The following is an 18,725-nucleotide window of genomic DNA, read 5'->3' as shown; positions in this document are numbered from 1 at the left end:
TTAATGTTTTATTTGAAAAATTAGAAGGAGATCGCTCGATGAGGTAACAAAAAATTCAGTTTTTGTTGTTGCACGCTTAAGAAACCATGAAAAATATAGTCTTTATTTGGTAGATTTTGTACGTGATGAAATTGCACATAATTTAATGGAATAATAAAAAAATATTTGATATCAATATTATTTATTTTATGATGTAATAACAGTAGTTAAATCTACAATATTTAAATTAAAAACCATCAATATTAATATATATATTTTAATTATTTTATAACCTCAATTTGAAAAATATTTTTTTAACCGAACACATCAAATTATTTTTTTGTTCAACCTCAATTTCAACCACAGTTTTAACCAAACATATATTTTTCAAAACCAAGAACTTTTTATAAAACAACTTTTTTCAAACCACAATCATAACAGCTACCACAATACCAAATACACTCTTAGCCTCTAAATCTATAACAACTTCTCTATTGAATTCCGATTGTCATTCAATTTAGTCCTTATTTGGTTGCAATTTTCATGCAATTTTGTTCACTTTTTCTCTTCTTTCAATTTTGTTCCATATTGAAGCAGAAGAAAGAACCCTTGGCATATGCCTATAATTTCCCATCAATGTTTTTTTTCGTCTTCCCGGCTCCGAGCTTTATCCAGGATCTGAGTCAGTCATATTAGATTTTTGTTAACATTAAATTATCAAGTGCAATATATATTTTGTGATACATTACGCATAACTTATCTGGGAAATGAAAAGAAGAAAGGGATCAGAAAAATGGCAAACATCGGAAAGTTAGAAGCTCGGAAACGCCGCCTGACATTCTTATAAACCATCGCCGGAATCTGAAATCTGAAATCTCAAACCCATTAAAAACTGTTGAAAAGACTCGAAAACGAAGCTCGAGCCCAACATGCTCAATATTGTCTTCACATCGTGTTGGTTTTTCTCAGGCTCATTACCTTCTCCATTCCCGGAACCAGTTTTTCTGTATCTTTTTTCTACATCTTCTATGACTCCAGCACCTCTGTTTATTAACATTATCCCTTCTCCTTTCATTATCTCCACCTCCTAGTGCCCCTCTTGGCTTTTTTTTTTTTTTTTAATTAATATTAATATCTGAATTAACTTACTTGAATTTTTAATTTTATAAATTTTAAAATTAATAACTATATAAATCTCTAGTAATCATGAAAAAACTTAAACTTATAATCATTAAAATTAAATTTAAGATCCGATTAAATTAAATTACCTCAAAAAAAATTTGTATTCATATTTCTTGTTTCTTTAGCAAGCACATACTCTTCTTCCACGTATTATTTTTTAAATATTATTTATGAATTCAATGTAATTCAATTCTTTATATATTTAAATAATATAATTAAATTAAATTTTATGATTTGATATTTTATTATATATGTAAAAATTATAATAAATGATTAATTAAATTCAAATTATACACAGACTTAAATTAATTTCATATATAATTTGACTATAAAATGTTCATGATACTACAAAAAAAACATATATTTTTTTTGTAAGTAACCCTACAAAAACTTTGAAATAACTTTATTCCACATAATTTTAACTGGTTTTGTCAGCTCTAGCCATAAGCAGGGAGCACTGCTCCTAGCAGTTCCATGGAGATCTCAAAGCTCTCTCACAAGAATCTCAGGTACCTCTCAAACCCTTATTATAATTTGATTTTCCCTCTCCTCTCCCCACAGTCCCAGCCACAACTCTTTCCAAACCCATCATACCCCTCTTCAACTTCTCTATGTTTCTGTAACTATCCTAGTTCATCCTTGTTTTCCTCAAATAGGTCACCTTCTGTCTCAAAACTCATGGGTTTTACTGGATGTAATGGTAGGTACAATGGTCATAATAGTCAAAGTTTGAATCTTTATTTCTTCAAGTCAAGTATTCATGGTTATCTTCGAGGTTACAAGACATCATCCTTTGATGTTTATAAGGACATGGGAACTGGTAGGGTCAGACCAAAGGCAATGCAAAAGCAAGTAGCATATATTATTGATTTGATTAAGAGGGATGAGTATGATTTGGAGTACAAGTTGGGTTCTTTGAGTGTAAAGCTATCTATTGCTTCTGTGACTCTGGTTTTTCATGTCTTGAATAGTGAAAAGGTGTCTGCTTTGCGTTTCTTTCGTTGGATTAGACATTGGCAGCCTGAATTGAGATGTAATTCTGATATTTGTAGCTTGGTTATTGATAATTGCGGGCGTTTAGATGATTATGATGCTATGAGGAGTCTTTTGAATGAGTTTAACGAGAACCGGTTATGTCTAACCAAAAAGGCATTCGAGTTCTTACATGTTATGAATGTTACAAATGAGTCCTTGGTGGAATCCACACGGAGAGTGATTGGCTTGTTGCTTGAAGTTAGAGGGTCATGTTATGGTTGGGTTTCCTCATTGATCGAAATGTTCAGTGTTTTGGGATCCTTTGACATGGTTGAGTTTGTGATGAAGAAAACTGAGAGGAAGATTTCTTATTACTATATTTTTATCAGGGAAATGTGTCGGAGATGTGATTTTAAAGGGGTGAGAGATATTCAGGATGAGATGAGGAAAGAGGGCTTTGAACTGAATGCCCGAATTTACAATTATCTAATTAGCTGTTTGCTTAAGAACGGTGAATATGCTGATGCTTGCAAGGTATTGACGGAAATGCAGGACAAGGACTGCCCTCCTGATGCATTAACCTTTGAAATTTTTATATATTACTGTTGCAATAACGGCAAGATTGAAATTGCATGTCACTATTTTGATGAGATGGTGGCAAGGGGTCTTGAACCTCGGCTTTCAACACATGCTGCCTTTATCAAGGGTTTTTTCAACTCAGAGCAATATGAGGAGGCATATAAGTACGTGGTTGATTCAGATAAGAAGTACAAGTGCACAAGCTGCATGAATTACAGCTTGCTTGCGAGGCTTCATCAGAAAAGAGGAAATCTGGTGATTGCCCAAAATATTCTTTCTGAAATGATCAAGAAAGGTCTTAGACCATATTTTAAAGTGTATATGAAGGTTTTCAACTGCCTCAATAAATCCGGCAGGGAAACGCTGGCCACAGATTTGCAAGAGCAGTTTCATCAGCTTCATTCAAAGGCTTAGTAAGGTTACCGCAAGACTTTTGTTTGGGCGTTCCAATCCTTTTGTTTTCCTTTTAAACCTTCATTTTCTTTAGCAAATTGATGTTGATAGCATATTAAATTAGCATGTAGGAGCATTTTCAGCTGAAACAGTAAGGATTTTACTCTCAGATTTGACGGTAAGAGTTTATATAAGTTTTTACTTTCGAACTTCTCTCCAGTTTTTTTGCTATTCCTTTTGCAATTATATATAATTTCGAGAAACAGGGAAAAAGAAAACTTGTCACTTGGATGCTTAATTTCCCTTCCCTTCCCCTCCAGCTCTAGTGATCAAAAGTAGAAGGAAACGAGAGAAAACAAATCATATAACAAAAACCAGTTTGGCCCTTAGCCATGAATTCTGATGGGAAACTTCTTTCAATTTTTATCTTCAAAATATACTTGTTTGTTGATCAACCATTTCAATGACTCATTGAATAACTGGTTAGGTTATTTAAGTGTTCAGGCCCTTAAATAATTGCCACTGGATCATTGCCTTTTTCCCCCACCCTCATATTTTGTCTGCATTTCTTTTAAAGCATCACAAATTTTTAATAGTCATTCCTATTGTTTGTTTCAATCATTTTGGCCACTCATTAATTCTTATGGCTGAGTAATATCTTTTACATGCGCGCTGGTTCTCGTTTCACTTATAGTTCTTTTTCATTGTATGCTGATGAAATTTTGGCTAGACCCAACCCTCTTCCCAACTGATTCATTGCTTCTGAAGTATGATGGAAACTGCTTTTATCCTCCATCAAATTTTATCTTTTGGCTGACCATACTTTTGAGATTGAGGACTTTACTAAATTAGGATAATCACTCAGGTTATAAGCAATACTGAGGTTCATAATCACTTTCAAGGTTTATTTTCTGACTCACCACTGTTTCAAATCAATGCTTGTTATTGTTCTGAATCAATCCTTTGTTCCTATGTTATTGAGTTAAACAAATATCTTGCAGGGTGAACTAAATATGGCTGATTATTGTCATTCAGATGTTTTTTTTTTTTTTTGTCATGCTAAGACTGCTCTCGTGCTGCTCCTAGCAGAACTGTAGAAATATGCAACACGACTTTCTTTCTTAGTGATTTAATGTATTGCTGCTTGTTTTTGCATTTCTCTGAAGTCTTTGAGCTGTCAACGTTTTGCTGGATGGTGCACTACTCTAGGAAATGAGTGGTAAAACTCACAAGCAAACTGATTATTTGTCTTTTGAATGATCCATAACAAAAAAAACTGCTGTGCTTTCATCTTTTCCCCCTTTTGTTTGACATATTGAAATTGTTGCTTGCTCCAAACCCAACCCATCATCTGCTAAGATGAAGTGTTAACACATATTGGCTGAGGTCAATCATATCTTTTGAGTTGTATTAGTGGTAGGTACCACATATTGGCTGAGGTCGATGATCATCACCTCTTAAGATGAAGTGTTACTTCATATTGGCTGAGGTCAGTCATACCTTTTGAGTTGTTTTAGTTTCAGCAATGGCCAGCCAAGAGTCTTTACTAGCCTCAGTACTGCTGGCTAGCGTTCTGTTAGACTGGAAGTACAAAAGTCAGAAAAGGAAAATAGAAAACAAGTATATGCTGTGAATGTGGGAGTCAATATGATTGCGTTTTTCTATATCTGATGATATTGAGGTGATCACTGCTTCTGTAACTCTAATTATTGCTAGCTTGTTCTATTCTTAAAAGTTCCAGCAATTTTAATTTGCTCTTTAACTCCATGTCTGTATTAACTTTAAGAACGTGGCTATTTTCTTGCTTGCAGGATTATTTGTTTGTTTCCTTGTATTTAAAACTTTGGCCAAAGAAGAGCTGAAACAACTGGAGATCTAGGAGGATGAAAGATCTGCACCTGTAATTCTTGTCAATCACCACTCACAAGTTTCTCAAATGTGCCGACCAATTCATTTGCAATCTAAGGGAATATTCATGTTCCAGAGAGGAGCACTGAGAATGTGTAATGATTTTGATGTGGCTTAGAGGCAAAGAAGAATTCAAGCCTGGAGAAACATGAACCTCACATGATTGCATAGAGGAGTGCAGTGGTAAAGTGCAGTATTTTGTTGGGATAAAAGATCGAAGCTTCTTCCAACATCACATCCTTGCTCGAGGCTTGCCCTCAGTTGGTTTTCTCTAGACGCAGATGCATGTCATGGACAAGATGGATGAGCACTAGTGGATATGTAGGCTTCAAGAAAGTGACAAATGAGGTGTGTTTGATGCATGTTGTGGCCAGCCTTTCACCATCTCACGTCCTGGCTGATAGGGACTAGTTGAAAACACTTGTCTTTTCTATGCCTTAACAAACATAGAGATCTCTCCCACGACGGATTTTGCTTTTCTATTGTGTAGCACATAAAATGAATGGCTTACTCAATGTGGAAGCCATCTCAGCACTGTTGTCATTCTGTAGCAATATTTCTTTTACGACGAGGAAAAGTTGGTCGCGGTCAGATTTCCATAGTTAGGATATCGAAGGCAGATGTGTTTTCCCATCTCTTATTTTTCCAGGAAACCTTTGTGTACCCCAAGTATCATTTTCGGACAGGACATGTGTAAGAAATTAGATTTCTATTTTATTTCATAATAGTTACAACTCTAATCTAACTTTCATCTCCTCTTTGATTTTCGTAGTAATTTAGTTGTAAAATAGTAAAAGCAATCGCTGTTGTTTCAAGTCACAGCTGAACCATTGAACATATAGGAATCCTCATTTTTTATGCAAAACAAGAGAAAATTCGAAGAGACAGTTAGTAAGTGGTAAGAAGCACTCATTAATTACAACAAATGACAACCACATCTATTTACAGATAAAAAAATACGCGTAGAAAACTTCTACCAACCGTTACTCCAACTTCTACATTTTTAGGAGGCAGTAGTAGAAGAGAACGCAAGAGGTATTTGTGTAAAGAGCCGAGAAAAATGAGTTGTAAATGGAAGCTCTCTTTGAAAGAGCTGAAGAAGGTGAGCTATGTAGCAGCGCCAATGGTCGCCGTCACAGTTCTGCAGTACCTGATGCAGGTTGGTTCAGTGATGATGGTTGGACATCTTTATGAGCTCTCACTATCTGGGATCTCTAGTGCCTCCTCTTTCACCAGTGTTACCGGCTTCAGTCTGCTTGTAACTACTTCTTTTCCTTTCTTAATTGGAAACTGCATCTGAGTACTAGTCTCAAATCTTTTGCAAATTTTTTCAATCAGTAAGGAACTTTTTCCGTGCAGAAGGGTTGATTTTAACTCTAACTGATTTCCTATTTGAGCTTTGGTCTGCCTGAACTTAAATGGACCAAGTTCAAGTTTACATGTTTCAATGTAGTAATTGTAATATTATTTATATTTTTTATTGTTAAAAATAGATTTGAGATCTTATATGTTTCTATTAATATATATAATCTTCATTATATATTATTATATATAAATATCGGATTTTTTGATACATGGTTATGGTTATACGTGGAAGAAAATGAGATGAGCTTTGGAAGGTGCAATGAGTTCTACCTTTATGCCTGCACCAGGCATAATTCTGCCTCAAGGCTTTCCTCATTTGCGCAATGACAACTATACAGATATTCAAACAAACTGAAAACAACCGGATTTGACAAGGTTTTCTTGTAGTTTTTTATGTTTTGAATCAGTTGAGAGGTCAAAGCTGAACAAAATGTGATTTAATTCAGTTCAAATTATAATATAGGTTTCAGGGAGTTCTAAGTACATTAAGGATAAGCTTTTCAAGCTACACTTAACATGGTGCTATGACTGTCAAACAGTTCGGATTAGTTGGTGCATTGGAAGCTCTATGCGGGCAAGCTTACGGAGCAGAGCAATATCAAAAGCTGAGGACTTACACTTACAGTGCCATCATTTCCTTGATTTTGGTCTGTCTCCCTATATCCTTTGCATGGATGTTCACAGACAAGCTTCTTATCCTTATAGGCCAAGACCCTTCAATCTCCATGTCGCTCGCAAATACTCTATTTGCCTCATTCCTAACTTGTTTTCATATGCTATACTTCAAGCGCTGATTCGCTGCTTCCAAACACAGAGTTTGATACTTCCAATGCTGTTCAGTTCATTTGCCTCTCTGTGTTTCCATATACCTCTTTGTTGGGCTCTAGTGTTTAAAGCAGAAATGGGAATTATAGGAGCAGCATTAGCCATCAGTTTATCATATTGGTTGAATGTTATCTTGATACATGAAGTATTCTTCCGAATGCGAAAAAACTCGTTCCGTGTTCTCATTTATCTGTTTATTAGGGCAAGAAATTTCTTTTATCACTCTAATCTAAACTTTACAATAGTCAGCAACAGCTTTCTTCAAATATACAAGAAAAGAACATAAAGCTGCCTGCAATGGTCGATAATAGTCTTTCTTCCTTGATGTTACTTCGAGATATGATCAGAGTGTTGCTTTTCTGCTCTGCATCAGGGGTTGCTAGAGGAAGCGGGTGGCAGAAGTTTGGAGCCTACGTGAATCTTGGGGCGTGTTATCTGGTTGGGACACCGGTAGCAGCTGTGTTGGCTTTTGTTTTACACTTAAGGGCACGATCATGTGTACAAGCTTCTCTGCTTGCTCTCAGGACAATTTTCACCAATTGGAAAGAGTATGGTTTTAATCCTAACAACTTTCTTCTTCAATTCGATTTATTGCTGCGCTGAATTAGAATGTCCCGCATGTGAAAATCCATTGCTACAGTTCATAGTTCTGGACTTAACCAGAGAACTGTTATTCCTGTCTGAATTCCGTGTCATTTCTTCTTTTCATTTGTCAAACATCTCTATGCATGCCAGCCAAAACCTGCTCTAACTTCTGGCTTCAACTTCCCTTGGATCTTGCAGGCATCCAAATCCAGAGAGGATATTTGAGGGAAACTCACACAGTGGATTAGTCACTCAACTAGATTTTGTTATTTACAAAGCTACTAAATTTTATTTGAGAGATCGCCAACACTTTTGAGCTACTATCTGTTCTTCATGATAGCTGCAAAATAAGAATTCATTCATGTGTAGAAGCACAATTTATATTGTGAAACTAATTCAACTTACATATATAAGCCTTTGAGAATGGAAAATTTCTTATTTACAGATCTGCTGTTTTCTCGTCATGCACTTATTCTACTTCCTGTATCAAGATTTCCTATCTATCTATTCATAAGCTGTTCTGTAATCCAGTTCAGCCATTCCCCAAGACTTACGATTCAGTAAGCTGTGAACATCACATGACCTCATCTCCCTCCACCTGTTGAACACTCAACGCCAAATTGGCATCCTCTGTCTGCGTGATGGCATTGTATTAGTCCAAGTCACAGAACAAAAACAATTTTCAGGAGATAATAATCCATGAATGCCTGCATCAATGTGTCTGTGGAGATTGTGAAGAAACAAATTTAACATTTATCAATGTTTAATCAAATCTAGAAAAATCTCGACTCCAGGTAGTCAATTTAAGAACAGGAAATCACGAAGTTTCGGATATAATAGACTAAGAAATAGAAAAGGCAAAGTAGATGTTTCATACCCTGAATCCCTCGGATTGCACTTCGGGTCGACAGACTGGGATGTAGCAATCTGAAATTATCAAAATTCAACATTTATCATTATTTTTGTTCACAATTGATGAAAGAAGGGTAAGATCTCATTAAAAATTAATTGAAGTGATCACACGGACACATTGTAGAAAAAAAGGGGGGAAAACTGATCTCAAACGTCCAAGTTCCAGGTGAAAAATTGAGAACTATAGGCAAATAAATGAGAAATGGGATAAAATCTGACCTTATTCATGGGCTTTAGATTAGAGGCCCTCTGAATACAAGTCCCCTTAGATAAGCCAGGTTTCGGTTCAAGTCCAGCAACGATTTCATCCATTCCCTGCAGATATCGGAAAATGTATGCGTCAAGTGGAAGTAAAACTTTCACTATATGGACGAAACAAAATGATGTTCATTAGCTGAAACAGACAAAAATATCAGATACCAGACAAACTTGAAATCGAGAAGTGTCAGAAGAAACTATCATGCGAACATGGATCATGCAGATTCAACAAGTAAATAACAATTGAAACTGATAGAAAACAGAATAATCGTAAAATGATGCTAGCTGGTAACTTAAAGGATGAGCCAGTCTAGCAATACGTAAGGGTTTAGAATAAAAAAGACTAGACTATAAGCTATGCATAGTTTCAGACTATATTAGGCACACAACTAGGTTCACCTTTTTCTGCTTCCGTCCTTTGACAGAACTGATGGGTCCACACTTAAGTCCAGTGTTCTGATTTGATTCATTCCGGTCAGAAAGATTTTTTAACCTGATATTTGTTGGAAAAATTGAATTCAGTTTCTAATATCTTGTTAGCAGAAACTGAGAAGCAATTGGCAAAAGCCATCTGCCATTCGCTCGGAATTGGAAATGCTATAAAGTTTGAGGAAGGGCAATTATGATGCATTACATGACTTTTGGTCTCTGGTTTTCAGATTCTCTACTCTTTGGAAGACTATGGTGGCCACTCAACCCCAAAGACCTCTGACCAAATCCATCACAGCTCCTGAAAAATTATCCAAGTTAAAAACCTGATTGAGGGGTGGGAATGGGAAGAGATATCTTATGTAAAATCAAACCTGTTATCTACACTGATTTTTCTCAAACGACTAATGGTGGTGATCTCTTTTGAACTTCTCTGCATATATAAATGCAGATGAACAATCAGTGAAAATCATTAACAAGCAGACAAAACTGGGACACCAAAGTGAACACAGACCAGACGATCTACCTGAGCAGATCGAGTGAGAACTGATGATGTTGCTGGGAGCCTGTATGCCAAGCTTTTGGGAGTTGAACTTGTTTTAAGTGGATTGCCTCTTATATTAGAAGAAAGGTAGACCATCCTGTCCTTTGTTAACGAAGCACGAAGAACAGTTGTACTGGATTGCACTTCTCTAAGTTGTCTATGTGATCGAACCCGGTCAGATTTTACGTTGGTTGCGGTCTTAGAGGTGATTCTTTTGCCTGAAACAAGACTAACATCTGCCTTGCTCTTAATTTCCCTACAAACAGATGGATTTGGCTTCTGAGATCGCTTAACCATATCTTTGCTAATTCTGCAGTCCAACTTTGATCTGTTTGCTGCAGAAGAGACAGTCCCCTGGTTGAGAACACAAATTGATAATTAGAACATTGCCATTGGTAATTGGTAGTGCAAACACAAAGCCCTAGCACAAATTGCAGACAACAAGTAACATAAGCTCAATGTGTCCGGAGACCATTTCAGTATCATGGCAGGCTATGTTGGTATTGCAACAATCACAACTACTTGGAACGCAACATACTTACTCAAGCTTATTCAAGAAAATATAAGCAAGGGGCTAATCAGACAGGCGAGGGGGCCTTTTATTTTGTCCACAATTGCATGTAGTCACTCTCAGCCTCACTCTTGGGTTGAAGGGCCCCCAATCCACCGTGATTGGGTAGCGAAATAGAGAAACGAGGGAAAATATAACCAACAGTATCTTCCTATCTCCAAATGATTCAAATCAAATGATCAACAGATCTTCCATATACCAGGAACTAGCAACAGTGCATCTAGAAACAAAGCTCTTTTGGTATTTGCATACAAGATAGCAGATGGGCATGATATGCAGATTTAAGAAGAAGATTATTAACACCTGCATGAATTATCAGTTCTGGAAGTGGTAAAGGAGAGTTGACATGAAATGAAACGTTAATTGTTTACCTTCGCCCTCATAGCAGATGTCTGCTTCTTCTGTTGGCTTCCACCATGCTTGACTTCATTGCTGACAGGGCTCTCTTTCTGGGTAGTTTTGGAACTACCTTTGACTGATGGACTACATGACGAAGAACCGCCTTCCATAGAATGTTTTGTTATTCTGGCAGATAAGCACAACCCCTTTTCATCTTCTTTTCTAGCCCTGCCACTGTTCCCATCAGAGTAGCTTTCTTCTTCTGCTCCATCATTAATGCCTCTCGTAGATTGGTTAACAGTATCGGTGGCATGACTATCTAACACCTGAATTTTACAGCCATTGCTGTGCTTGTTTTCCTCTCTTGATCTGTGAACATCAACAACATTTTCTTCCGGACTAATGTTGCTAGGTTTAATTTCATCTTTCGACGCTTCAACACCAACACCATTTTCTTCTTGTGCAGTAATCTCCTGCCCATTTTGAGTGGGGTCAGTTTGAGTAGTTTCTTGCTCTGCTTGCACACCTTTCATCGCTCTAATTTTTTTATAGTATTCCTCAAAATATGCCTTCTTCTGAGCAACTAATCCTGGAGCTTTGAATTTCTCCAACTCCTCCTGACATCTGTTGTGGGAGAAAACAGAATATTTTTCCCATGCAAGTGTGTCTGCAGTGTATCTTCCAAAAGTTATTGAACTGCAATCCATGATTTGGGAGACTGACGCATCCTGCTTTGGATTTTAAAGATAAATTATAGATTAAAAAAAAAAACATTGAACAGTGTCGTGATGTAGTAAGTTTTCAAATTAACAGAACAACTTCAAACTTTCAATATTATCTGCAGTTCTACATCTCAATCAGTAACTCAACTCTTCATTTTCAATAATCACAGCAATTCTGGTATGAAGTTTGCAAGTACTCTAGTTGAATCAGCTTAAATTTATGGTTTCATTGGTAAATGCCTAGGGTCGTGATGTAGTAAGTTTCATGCTAATTACCCTCTTGATTAAACTACTTGTCACTAAAAACAATTGGTTTTGTTCCTGTAATTCAAATTCCTCAGGATTCAAATAGTATTCTGAAAATCAATTAAACAATCAACATAAAATTACACAAATTGCGCTGTGTTCCATGATCAAAGTTAATCTTCTTTAACTTTTTTTTTTTAAAGCATTTTAGTTTTCTTTAAATCTTGCTTGAACATACACAATTTGTTTGCAAAGAAAATAGACAGAAAACAACATGGTGCTGCAAAAGTAAAGATAACTGATCCTAACAGAGGCTTTTATTTAATTAATAATTAAGTTTAACATTAAAAGAACCCTAATGTGACATGAAAAACAACTGTTTGCAGATAGATAGAAACAAAGAAAAATGAAAACAGGTAGGCAAAACATTGGAATATTATACCTGGGATTCTTCTCTATCTGGTGATAGTTCTAGGCATGATCGATTGTCTCCAGAGGTTTGATGATGATTGTGATGAAGATGGTCTGTTTCAGTGGCCATTTCCACTCCCTCCCTCCCTCCCTTTCTCTCTGGACTCAAGTGCCAATGTACAAATCTCCTCATACATGAAAAATAACTGCAAAAATGTATCAGAATTGGATTTAATACCGAAAATAAATTAAACTGCCTTTAACTAAGATTAGAAAAACCCAGGTAACCCCGACTCATTACGCATCATAAGAATCCAAGAAATGTCCAAAATAGGAAGTAAATCTTGAAAAAAAAAAAATCATGGCTTCATGAATCCAATAATTATACAAAGAACATGCATACCTGACTGTGTTGGCAACAAGACTTGATGTTGCTGGTTGCGATGATGCCTATGATGATGTTCAGTCTGATCACTCTCCATCTCCACAACTGAGATTCTCTTCACTTATAAAGACAACAGCAACAACATTAATGAAAGAAACATCAGAAATCAAAATCCAATGTCCCCTCCCTTTTGTCTAGAACATAAACGAAGACCAGATATGGCAATAATGCATTTAAGGCTCGAAACTCAGCACATGTTAATGATCACAACGAAGACTCAATGATCTATAACTAACGTTCTTGCTCAAGAAAAATAAATGGAGGAAAGATTAGGCAGAAAATAAGGAATCTCTGTGTGCATTTATTCATTTTATTAGCATCGGTTGGTACTATACCTTGCTTGTTACGGCTACAAGAGGGAACGTGGAGGGCCTCCCAGTTGTTTGTAGTCCTTTATTATTCGGTTACAACTGACACTTAAAACTTATTTCTGTTATTTCTATTGACTTCTTCTATTTGTTCTTGCTGTGTTTTTTAAAAAGCTAGCTAATTATAGGAAGAATAGGGATAAACATGTTTCCCTTGTTATTCATTTTTATCCCTTAGGTTTGAGATAATCAATTTGCTTTTTTATAAAGGCAAGATCTTCAGTAATCATTGCCATTGTTACAAGTTAGGTCCGAAGATGTTTAATTTATAAACATATATAGTAGGATCTAAATGTTATTTGATAATACAATCCAAGCAGTTTTATAAAAATGATTTTATATTTAAAAAAGAATCATCAAATTTAATGTTTTGTAGGGAGATTTTAATATATCAAAATCATCTGAAAAATAATTTCTCAAAGTAATTTAAAACATTACACAAATACACCCCTCAAGCATATTTGTTTATTTTCATGCATCAATTAAAATTCAATCATCTTCTCAAACAATAATAATTAGAAGTAAACTTATTGTGCATAAAAAAAAATTCCCGTAAAATTTGAACTTGAACGTTAAGAAAAGAAATATACATGGCTTAATGAGCACCATCTGAATCCTTCAGGTAATGTTTAGTATGATGAACAATATTGGATTGTCTTGTCTTGAATTTGGTGCTTTGAACTGGATTGAATAATAGTTATTTATTATTTTTATTATTTGATTAGATATTGGATGGGAGACAGGAGACATAAGCTTTGCCCCTAGTCGATCCTCGATTCATATCTTAAAACTATGATAATAACTATTTTTATTTTTATGTTAACATGAGTCAATAGTTAACTCGATTTGTGACCTAGGCTTTGTCCTAGGTCGATTTTGTCGATTTTAGAATCAAGTTTTAAAACTATGATAATAATAGTCATTTTTATTCCTTACATTGACATAGATCAATAGTCAACCTAATCCATAACCCGGGTCTTGCCCCTCAAATAAGATTTTAAAATATAATAATTATTATTTTTATCCTTACATTGATTTAGATAAATCCTTGTGCAGAGAATTGAACAACTTGTCCTATCCTTTTTAGTGGGACAAAAATTTCTCCACTAAAATATCCTTAGACTAAACAAAAATTAATTTTTATATTTTTCAAAGGTTCACCAAATAATATCACAATTTTTTTTTTCTTGTTTAGTCTATCTTAACACTACCTAGCTTAGAGTTAAATTCATCCTAAATCCATTAACAAAATGTAGAACATGGACGGAGTTAAAACATCTATGTTAGGTTAATGTTAGAATTACAAAATATTTAACTTCGAGGACAAAATTTGATATTGAATCAAGAAATTGGAAACAATGTCTATCTCAATTTATGGATTTAATAAATATTGGAGAGTGCTGCACAGTATCATATTGCATGTGTGATTTGGTATGCATGGGGCTAATTTGTTCTTATTAATTTCATGTCACTTGATTATTGTGCGATCTATAAGTTAATTAAATTTGTAATCTATATATAGTAATTAGTTGCTGCACTTACTAATTAAAAAATGAAAGCTAAATTACGTGGGTTGAGTTTATGCAGCTTGCATTTGCTTGAATAATCATATAATTATGAGGGTTTATGCATCTTGTTCATCTGCCTGGACATGGGACTAGAGACAGGTTTGAAGTTATTAATGCAGCTTGTTTGTTCATTTATTTATGTTACTTCAAATGTTTCAAGCACTATAATTTAATAAACAATTCATTTTAGCTTGGCAGCACGAAATACTAAGAGTGTGACTCTTTTCGGTGAAAATTGATTTTTTTAATTTTTTTTTAGTAATTTTAAATTAATTTGATGTGCTAATAGGTCAAAAAATTAAATTAAAAAAGTATTATTATAATATATTTTTAAGCAAAAAGACATTTTGAATCACAATCACATCACATTTCCACACATGTTCCAAGATGATTTTTTTTATTAACATTGGTGTCCGGAGCACCTTACACGCACCTCGATTAATCCTACGAGTTCTAAAGTTAATGACCATGTAAATTTTTAAGTGACTTTAAGATTTGTGAGACTCGAACTAATAACCTTTAGAGAACAAATCCAAGTGTCTAACCAGTTGAGTTACACCCCTCATGGTTGTTCCAAGATGATTTTTTATTATTATTAATGTCGGTATCCAGATTAATTTACGCGCACCTCAACTAATCCCTCGAGCCTTGAAGTTGTTTCAAGATGATTTTTATTATTATAGATGATGAAGTTTTTGGCGAAGGCTGTCCATTCCAAGAGGATGAGACGAGAATCTTACATTTATCTAATCTTTTTCAAGTCTATTAAACTCATTTATGATTGTAGTAGGTTAGGAAGATGAGATTGAAAAAAGAAAAAAAAAGAAAAAGATGAGAGCAACTATAGGGTCCTCGTGAGATCCAAGCATGGGTCACCGATATTGAGCAGCAAGAAGGAATCTTTGATTGCGTATTAATTTGGTCATGCTAAAATGGAGAATTTCGCCATCTACTTTTTTTTTAGTGCAATCACTCGAATTATATATGTGATGTTTCAGAGACACTTTGCTTGTGTGGTTAGTTTTCAACACACAAGTGGGAATATCTTGGATTGATCGATGATGCTGCCATTTATCTGCTCATATCTTATAAATGCTGAAATTGAAGCCATACATGGAAAAGCTACTCTACAACAAGAACACGAGTTGATTTGACATTTGAATTGTACTTTGAGTAACTCATAGACAAGAGAGTTTTGTAGCCGTAACTACATTCAGGACACAATGTACTGTGATATGGGTGGGGCAAAATCTTTTTGACATGAAAAGGGATAAAAAAAATCTTGCTATGATAAAAAATAATAATAATAATAATAAATAGATCAATAATAATAATAATAATTAATGTCTCGTTTAACCAACCGCACATATTTGTTTATTTAACAGCCAATTCAACCTATCTTGACCTAAACAACATACATATAATTTATTCATTTTTTATCCATAATATAATTACATTTGGCCATTCATGCATCAATATACATACACATCAATCGGCTTAAAATTACTACTTACACGTGCATTCTCAATTCCCATCACCAATTTATATACAACACAAAATCTTACTTTTTTTCCTCCAAAAATATGCAAACAAAGACTCACCTAATTAATTACCCAATTATTATAACCATACATAATAAACTTTCCATTCATGTGCAATAAATAAATAAAAACAACAAATTTAGTTAAATTCACAACTTTTCATCATTCAACATTTAACCACCTTAAGTGCATTTTTAGTGAATCACATTAAGATATCTAAAACCCATCTTAAACATTCATGGTATAAGTTGTCGCATGTATATATCATTGTGATAATTGTCCTTTCGAGTCGGGGTTATCGGGATAGATGTGCGTGGAAAAGAAAAGGAATTCTTGTTATTTATCAGTTAAAAAAAAAATCATCATCTAAAATTATAGTCACTAAAAAACTTAAGGGTCTGCAAGACTCTAGTTTAGGGGATTGGTTGTGCAAAAAAAAATAATATATATCGCCCCTAGTACACTTTACTATAGTAAGTTGCTTTATTGTTTGTTCTAAGTCGTGTTTTTATTCGTTGGTCTATATAATGTTCAAGAAAATTTATTTTCAGTAAAGAGATCCTTATCATGTTAAAACCTAGTGATTCTAAAGCACTGAAAAGTCTGTCCAATATTTAAGAAAAATCCTCTTTAGTAAGGAGATTCTTATTTTATCAGGTTAAAACTTGTAAAAAAAAAAAAGTTTTTATTTGAAATTTTGGCCAAATCATAATTAATAATCGCGAACTTGTTATGATGCTCATTAACTGATTTTTTGTATTTTTCAAAAAATGATGAAACTGCAAGTTTTTATTTTTTCATAAAAAATATGCATGAAGATTTTAGAATCTAGCAATATGGGCGAAAAAAAAAAAAAAATTTATATTTTTGAAATGAAGGATTTTTTAAAATTTTTTTTTGGAATTTTTTAAATTTTTTTAAAAAAAAACTAGATATTTTTTAATACTGGATCCATATCTTACAATGTAAGTTTACGGTCCAATATTAAACAAAATTATTTGAAAATTATTGTGAGGCATCCACAAACAAATTCAAAATGATCCCTTAATTCTTTTAGAATTTTCTGAAATTTTTTAAAAGTTTGTTTAGCTGGCTATTAAAATAAAGATAAATTAAAATTAAGAAAAAGATAAAAGGATGTGTTTGCCAAACATATCTTTAACTTAAAGGTTGGGTTGGGTGGATCTGAAGCCCAAGCTTGGCTCAGTTTGTTGAGCTAACTAAAGACCCAACAATTTTTCTTTATTTTTTAGTGGTCTGGACCTAGCATGCTTTTAACAAGCAAGAATGAAAAAGAAAATGATGATTATAATGCAGGAGAGGAAGGAGAAGAGAGCCTACCTGGTCAGGCGTAGTCACTGCTGTGGTGAGGATGGGTTGCTGTCATCGCTGGTGGAGAAGCTGGCAGTTGGCGAGGCTGTTGCAGGAGGACATTTATTTCAATTTTTATATTTTCTTAATAAAAATAAAATAAAAAAGACACGTGGAAAAGTTTTTGTTTCTACAACATCATAAGTGAATTATTGTACATAATAAGTGAATTATTTTTATAAAATATTTTACAAAATTTTATGAGTTAAGAATATTTTTAAAAAATAAATTTAAAGATTGATTATAAAATTTAAAGATCATTATTTGCTCCAAAAGATCTTTTATGGTTGTTGACAAAAAGATAGAATAATATTGTACAGCGTGAGTGAAGGTCTTTTATGAGTACTTTGGAATAACATTAGGAAAAGATAAATTTTCGAAGAACTAAAAAAATATAAAATTTATAGTGGAGGGACCAAATACCCAATAATAACAAAAGCTAAAATTTCGTAAATTGTAGAGCCAATCAAATTATTCTATAAAGCACATAATGTAAAAAATCTCAAAGCATCCGGAAAAAAAAAAAAAACCTTATTCACCTATTATTTTTTCCTCTATATTTTCCTCTCTTTTTATCTATAGTTATTAAAATTACTATTTAATAAGATATGCTATTACCTCGCATTACACAAACAAATTCAACAAAAAAACATAATAATAATAATAATAATAATAATAATAATAGATTCAAAAGTAATTTGGACTACACAATAAAAAATGATTCTGAATTTTAAAACATAAATCAAAATGATATTTTATTTTAAAAAATATTGAAACAGTGAGACATTAGATTGATCAAGATCAATGAAATTATAATAACCTTATAAAAACCAAATGAGAACAAATTAATTCTACAAAAACCAAACCAAAACATATTATGAAAACCAACTCAAATAAATCAAATACTTTTAAAAAAATTTAAAATAAAAAAAATTTAAAAAAATAATATTGAGATAAACAATTTATTGAATCGAGCCGAGACTTTGCAGCTTAAATTGTCAAACTTGTAATCCAGATCATAGACTCAACTAGGTTTAATAACTTTATTTTTTAAATATTGTTTACTTAATTTATGATTAAAAAAATAAGAAAAGAAGTTAAAGGATGAAATTGGAAGAACAAAGAATTGAAGGATAGAAGTAAAATAATAAAGTTTACCAAAAAAAAAAAAAAAAAAGAATGAACGACAACTAGTTTTGAACCTAGGCG

General features: G+C 33.7%; 2 protein-coding genes and 1 pseudogene across 10 annotated transcripts; 2 read left to right on the top strand and 1 right to left on the bottom strand.

The window, feature by feature from the left end:
* Positions 1 to 1,535: 1,535 nt before the first annotated feature.
* LOC118056610 (uncharacterized) lies at positions 1,536 to 5,756 on the top strand. Of its 6 annotated transcripts, XM_073406996.1 has the most exons (3): positions 1,542 to 1,674; positions 1,870 to 4,789; positions 4,920 to 5,756. In XM_073406996.1, exons 1-2 carry the CDS (start codon positions 1,636 to 1,638, stop codon positions 3,127 to 3,129), a joined length of 1,299 nt encoding a protein of 432 aa, XP_073263097.1. In that variant the 5' UTR covers positions 1,542 to 1,635; the 3' UTR covers positions 3,130 to 4,789; positions 4,920 to 5,756. The 6 variants fall into 6 exon arrangements, with proteins under 6 accessions (XP_034924750.1, XP_034924749.1, XP_073263096.1 ...); XM_035068859.2 differs by having other exon boundaries at positions 1,536 to 3,128; XM_035068858.2 differs by having other exon boundaries at positions 1,537 to 3,133.
* A 191-nt stretch (positions 5,757 to 5,947) lies between these two features.
* Positions 5,948 to 8,107, top strand: LOC118056556 (protein DETOXIFICATION 14-like; annotated as a pseudogene).
* A 223-nt stretch (positions 8,108 to 8,330) lies between these two features.
* Positions 8,331 to 13,159, bottom strand: LOC118056609 (uncharacterized). 4 transcript variants are annotated; one of them, XM_073406804.1, is made up of 11 exons: positions 13,004 to 13,159; positions 12,627 to 12,728; positions 12,255 to 12,429; positions 10,877 to 11,575; positions 9,917 to 10,288; positions 9,765 to 9,823; positions 9,596 to 9,691; positions 9,361 to 9,454; positions 8,923 to 9,018; positions 8,669 to 8,718; positions 8,364 to 8,512 (listed from the first exon to the last, which is right to left on the bottom strand). In XM_073406804.1, the coding sequence occupies exons 3-11, from the start codon at positions 12,414 to 12,416 to the stop codon at positions 8,401 to 8,403; spliced, it is 1,740 nt and encodes a 579-aa protein (XP_073262905.1). In that variant the 5' UTR covers positions 12,417 to 12,429; positions 12,627 to 12,728; positions 13,004 to 13,159; the 3' UTR covers positions 8,364 to 8,400. The 4 variants fall into 4 exon arrangements, with proteins under 4 accessions (XP_034924743.1, XP_073262905.1, XP_073262906.1 ...); XM_073406805.1 differs by having other exon boundaries at positions 12,627 to 12,723; XM_035068852.2 differs by lacking the exon at positions 13,004 to 13,159 and having other exon boundaries at positions 8,331 to 8,425; positions 12,627 to 12,981.
* Positions 13,160 to 18,725: the final 5,566 nt, after the last annotated feature.

Source organism: Populus alba, chromosome 19 (genome assembly GCF_005239225.2).
Source record: "Populus alba chromosome 19, ASM523922v2, whole genome shotgun sequence".
NCBI classification, from domain to species: Eukaryota; Viridiplantae; Streptophyta; class Magnoliopsida; order Malpighiales; family Salicaceae; genus Populus; species Populus alba.
The sequence above is the reverse complement of the archived record's forward strand: the minus strand, read 5'-3'. Positions and strand labels throughout refer to the sequence as shown.

Bases quoted from the DNA above. Each gene is read 5' to 3' on its own strand.
- LOC118056610 (XM_035068859.2), top strand. From the start codon at position 1,636: ATGGAGATCTCAAAGCTCTCTCACAAGAATCTCAGGTACCTCTCAAAC.
- LOC118056609 (XM_073406804.1), bottom strand. From the start codon at position 12,416: ATGAGGAGATTTGTACATTGGCACTTGAGTCCAGAGAGAAAGGGAGGG. The intron at 9,824-9,916 runs GTAGATCGTCTG...TTATATATGCAG, and splicing joins TTCTCACTCGATCTGCTCAG to AGAAGTTCAAAAGAGATCAC. The intron at 9,692-9,764 runs GTTTGATTTTAC...ATAATTTTTCAG, and splicing joins AAAATCAGTGTAGATAACAG to GAGCTGTGATGGATTTGGTC.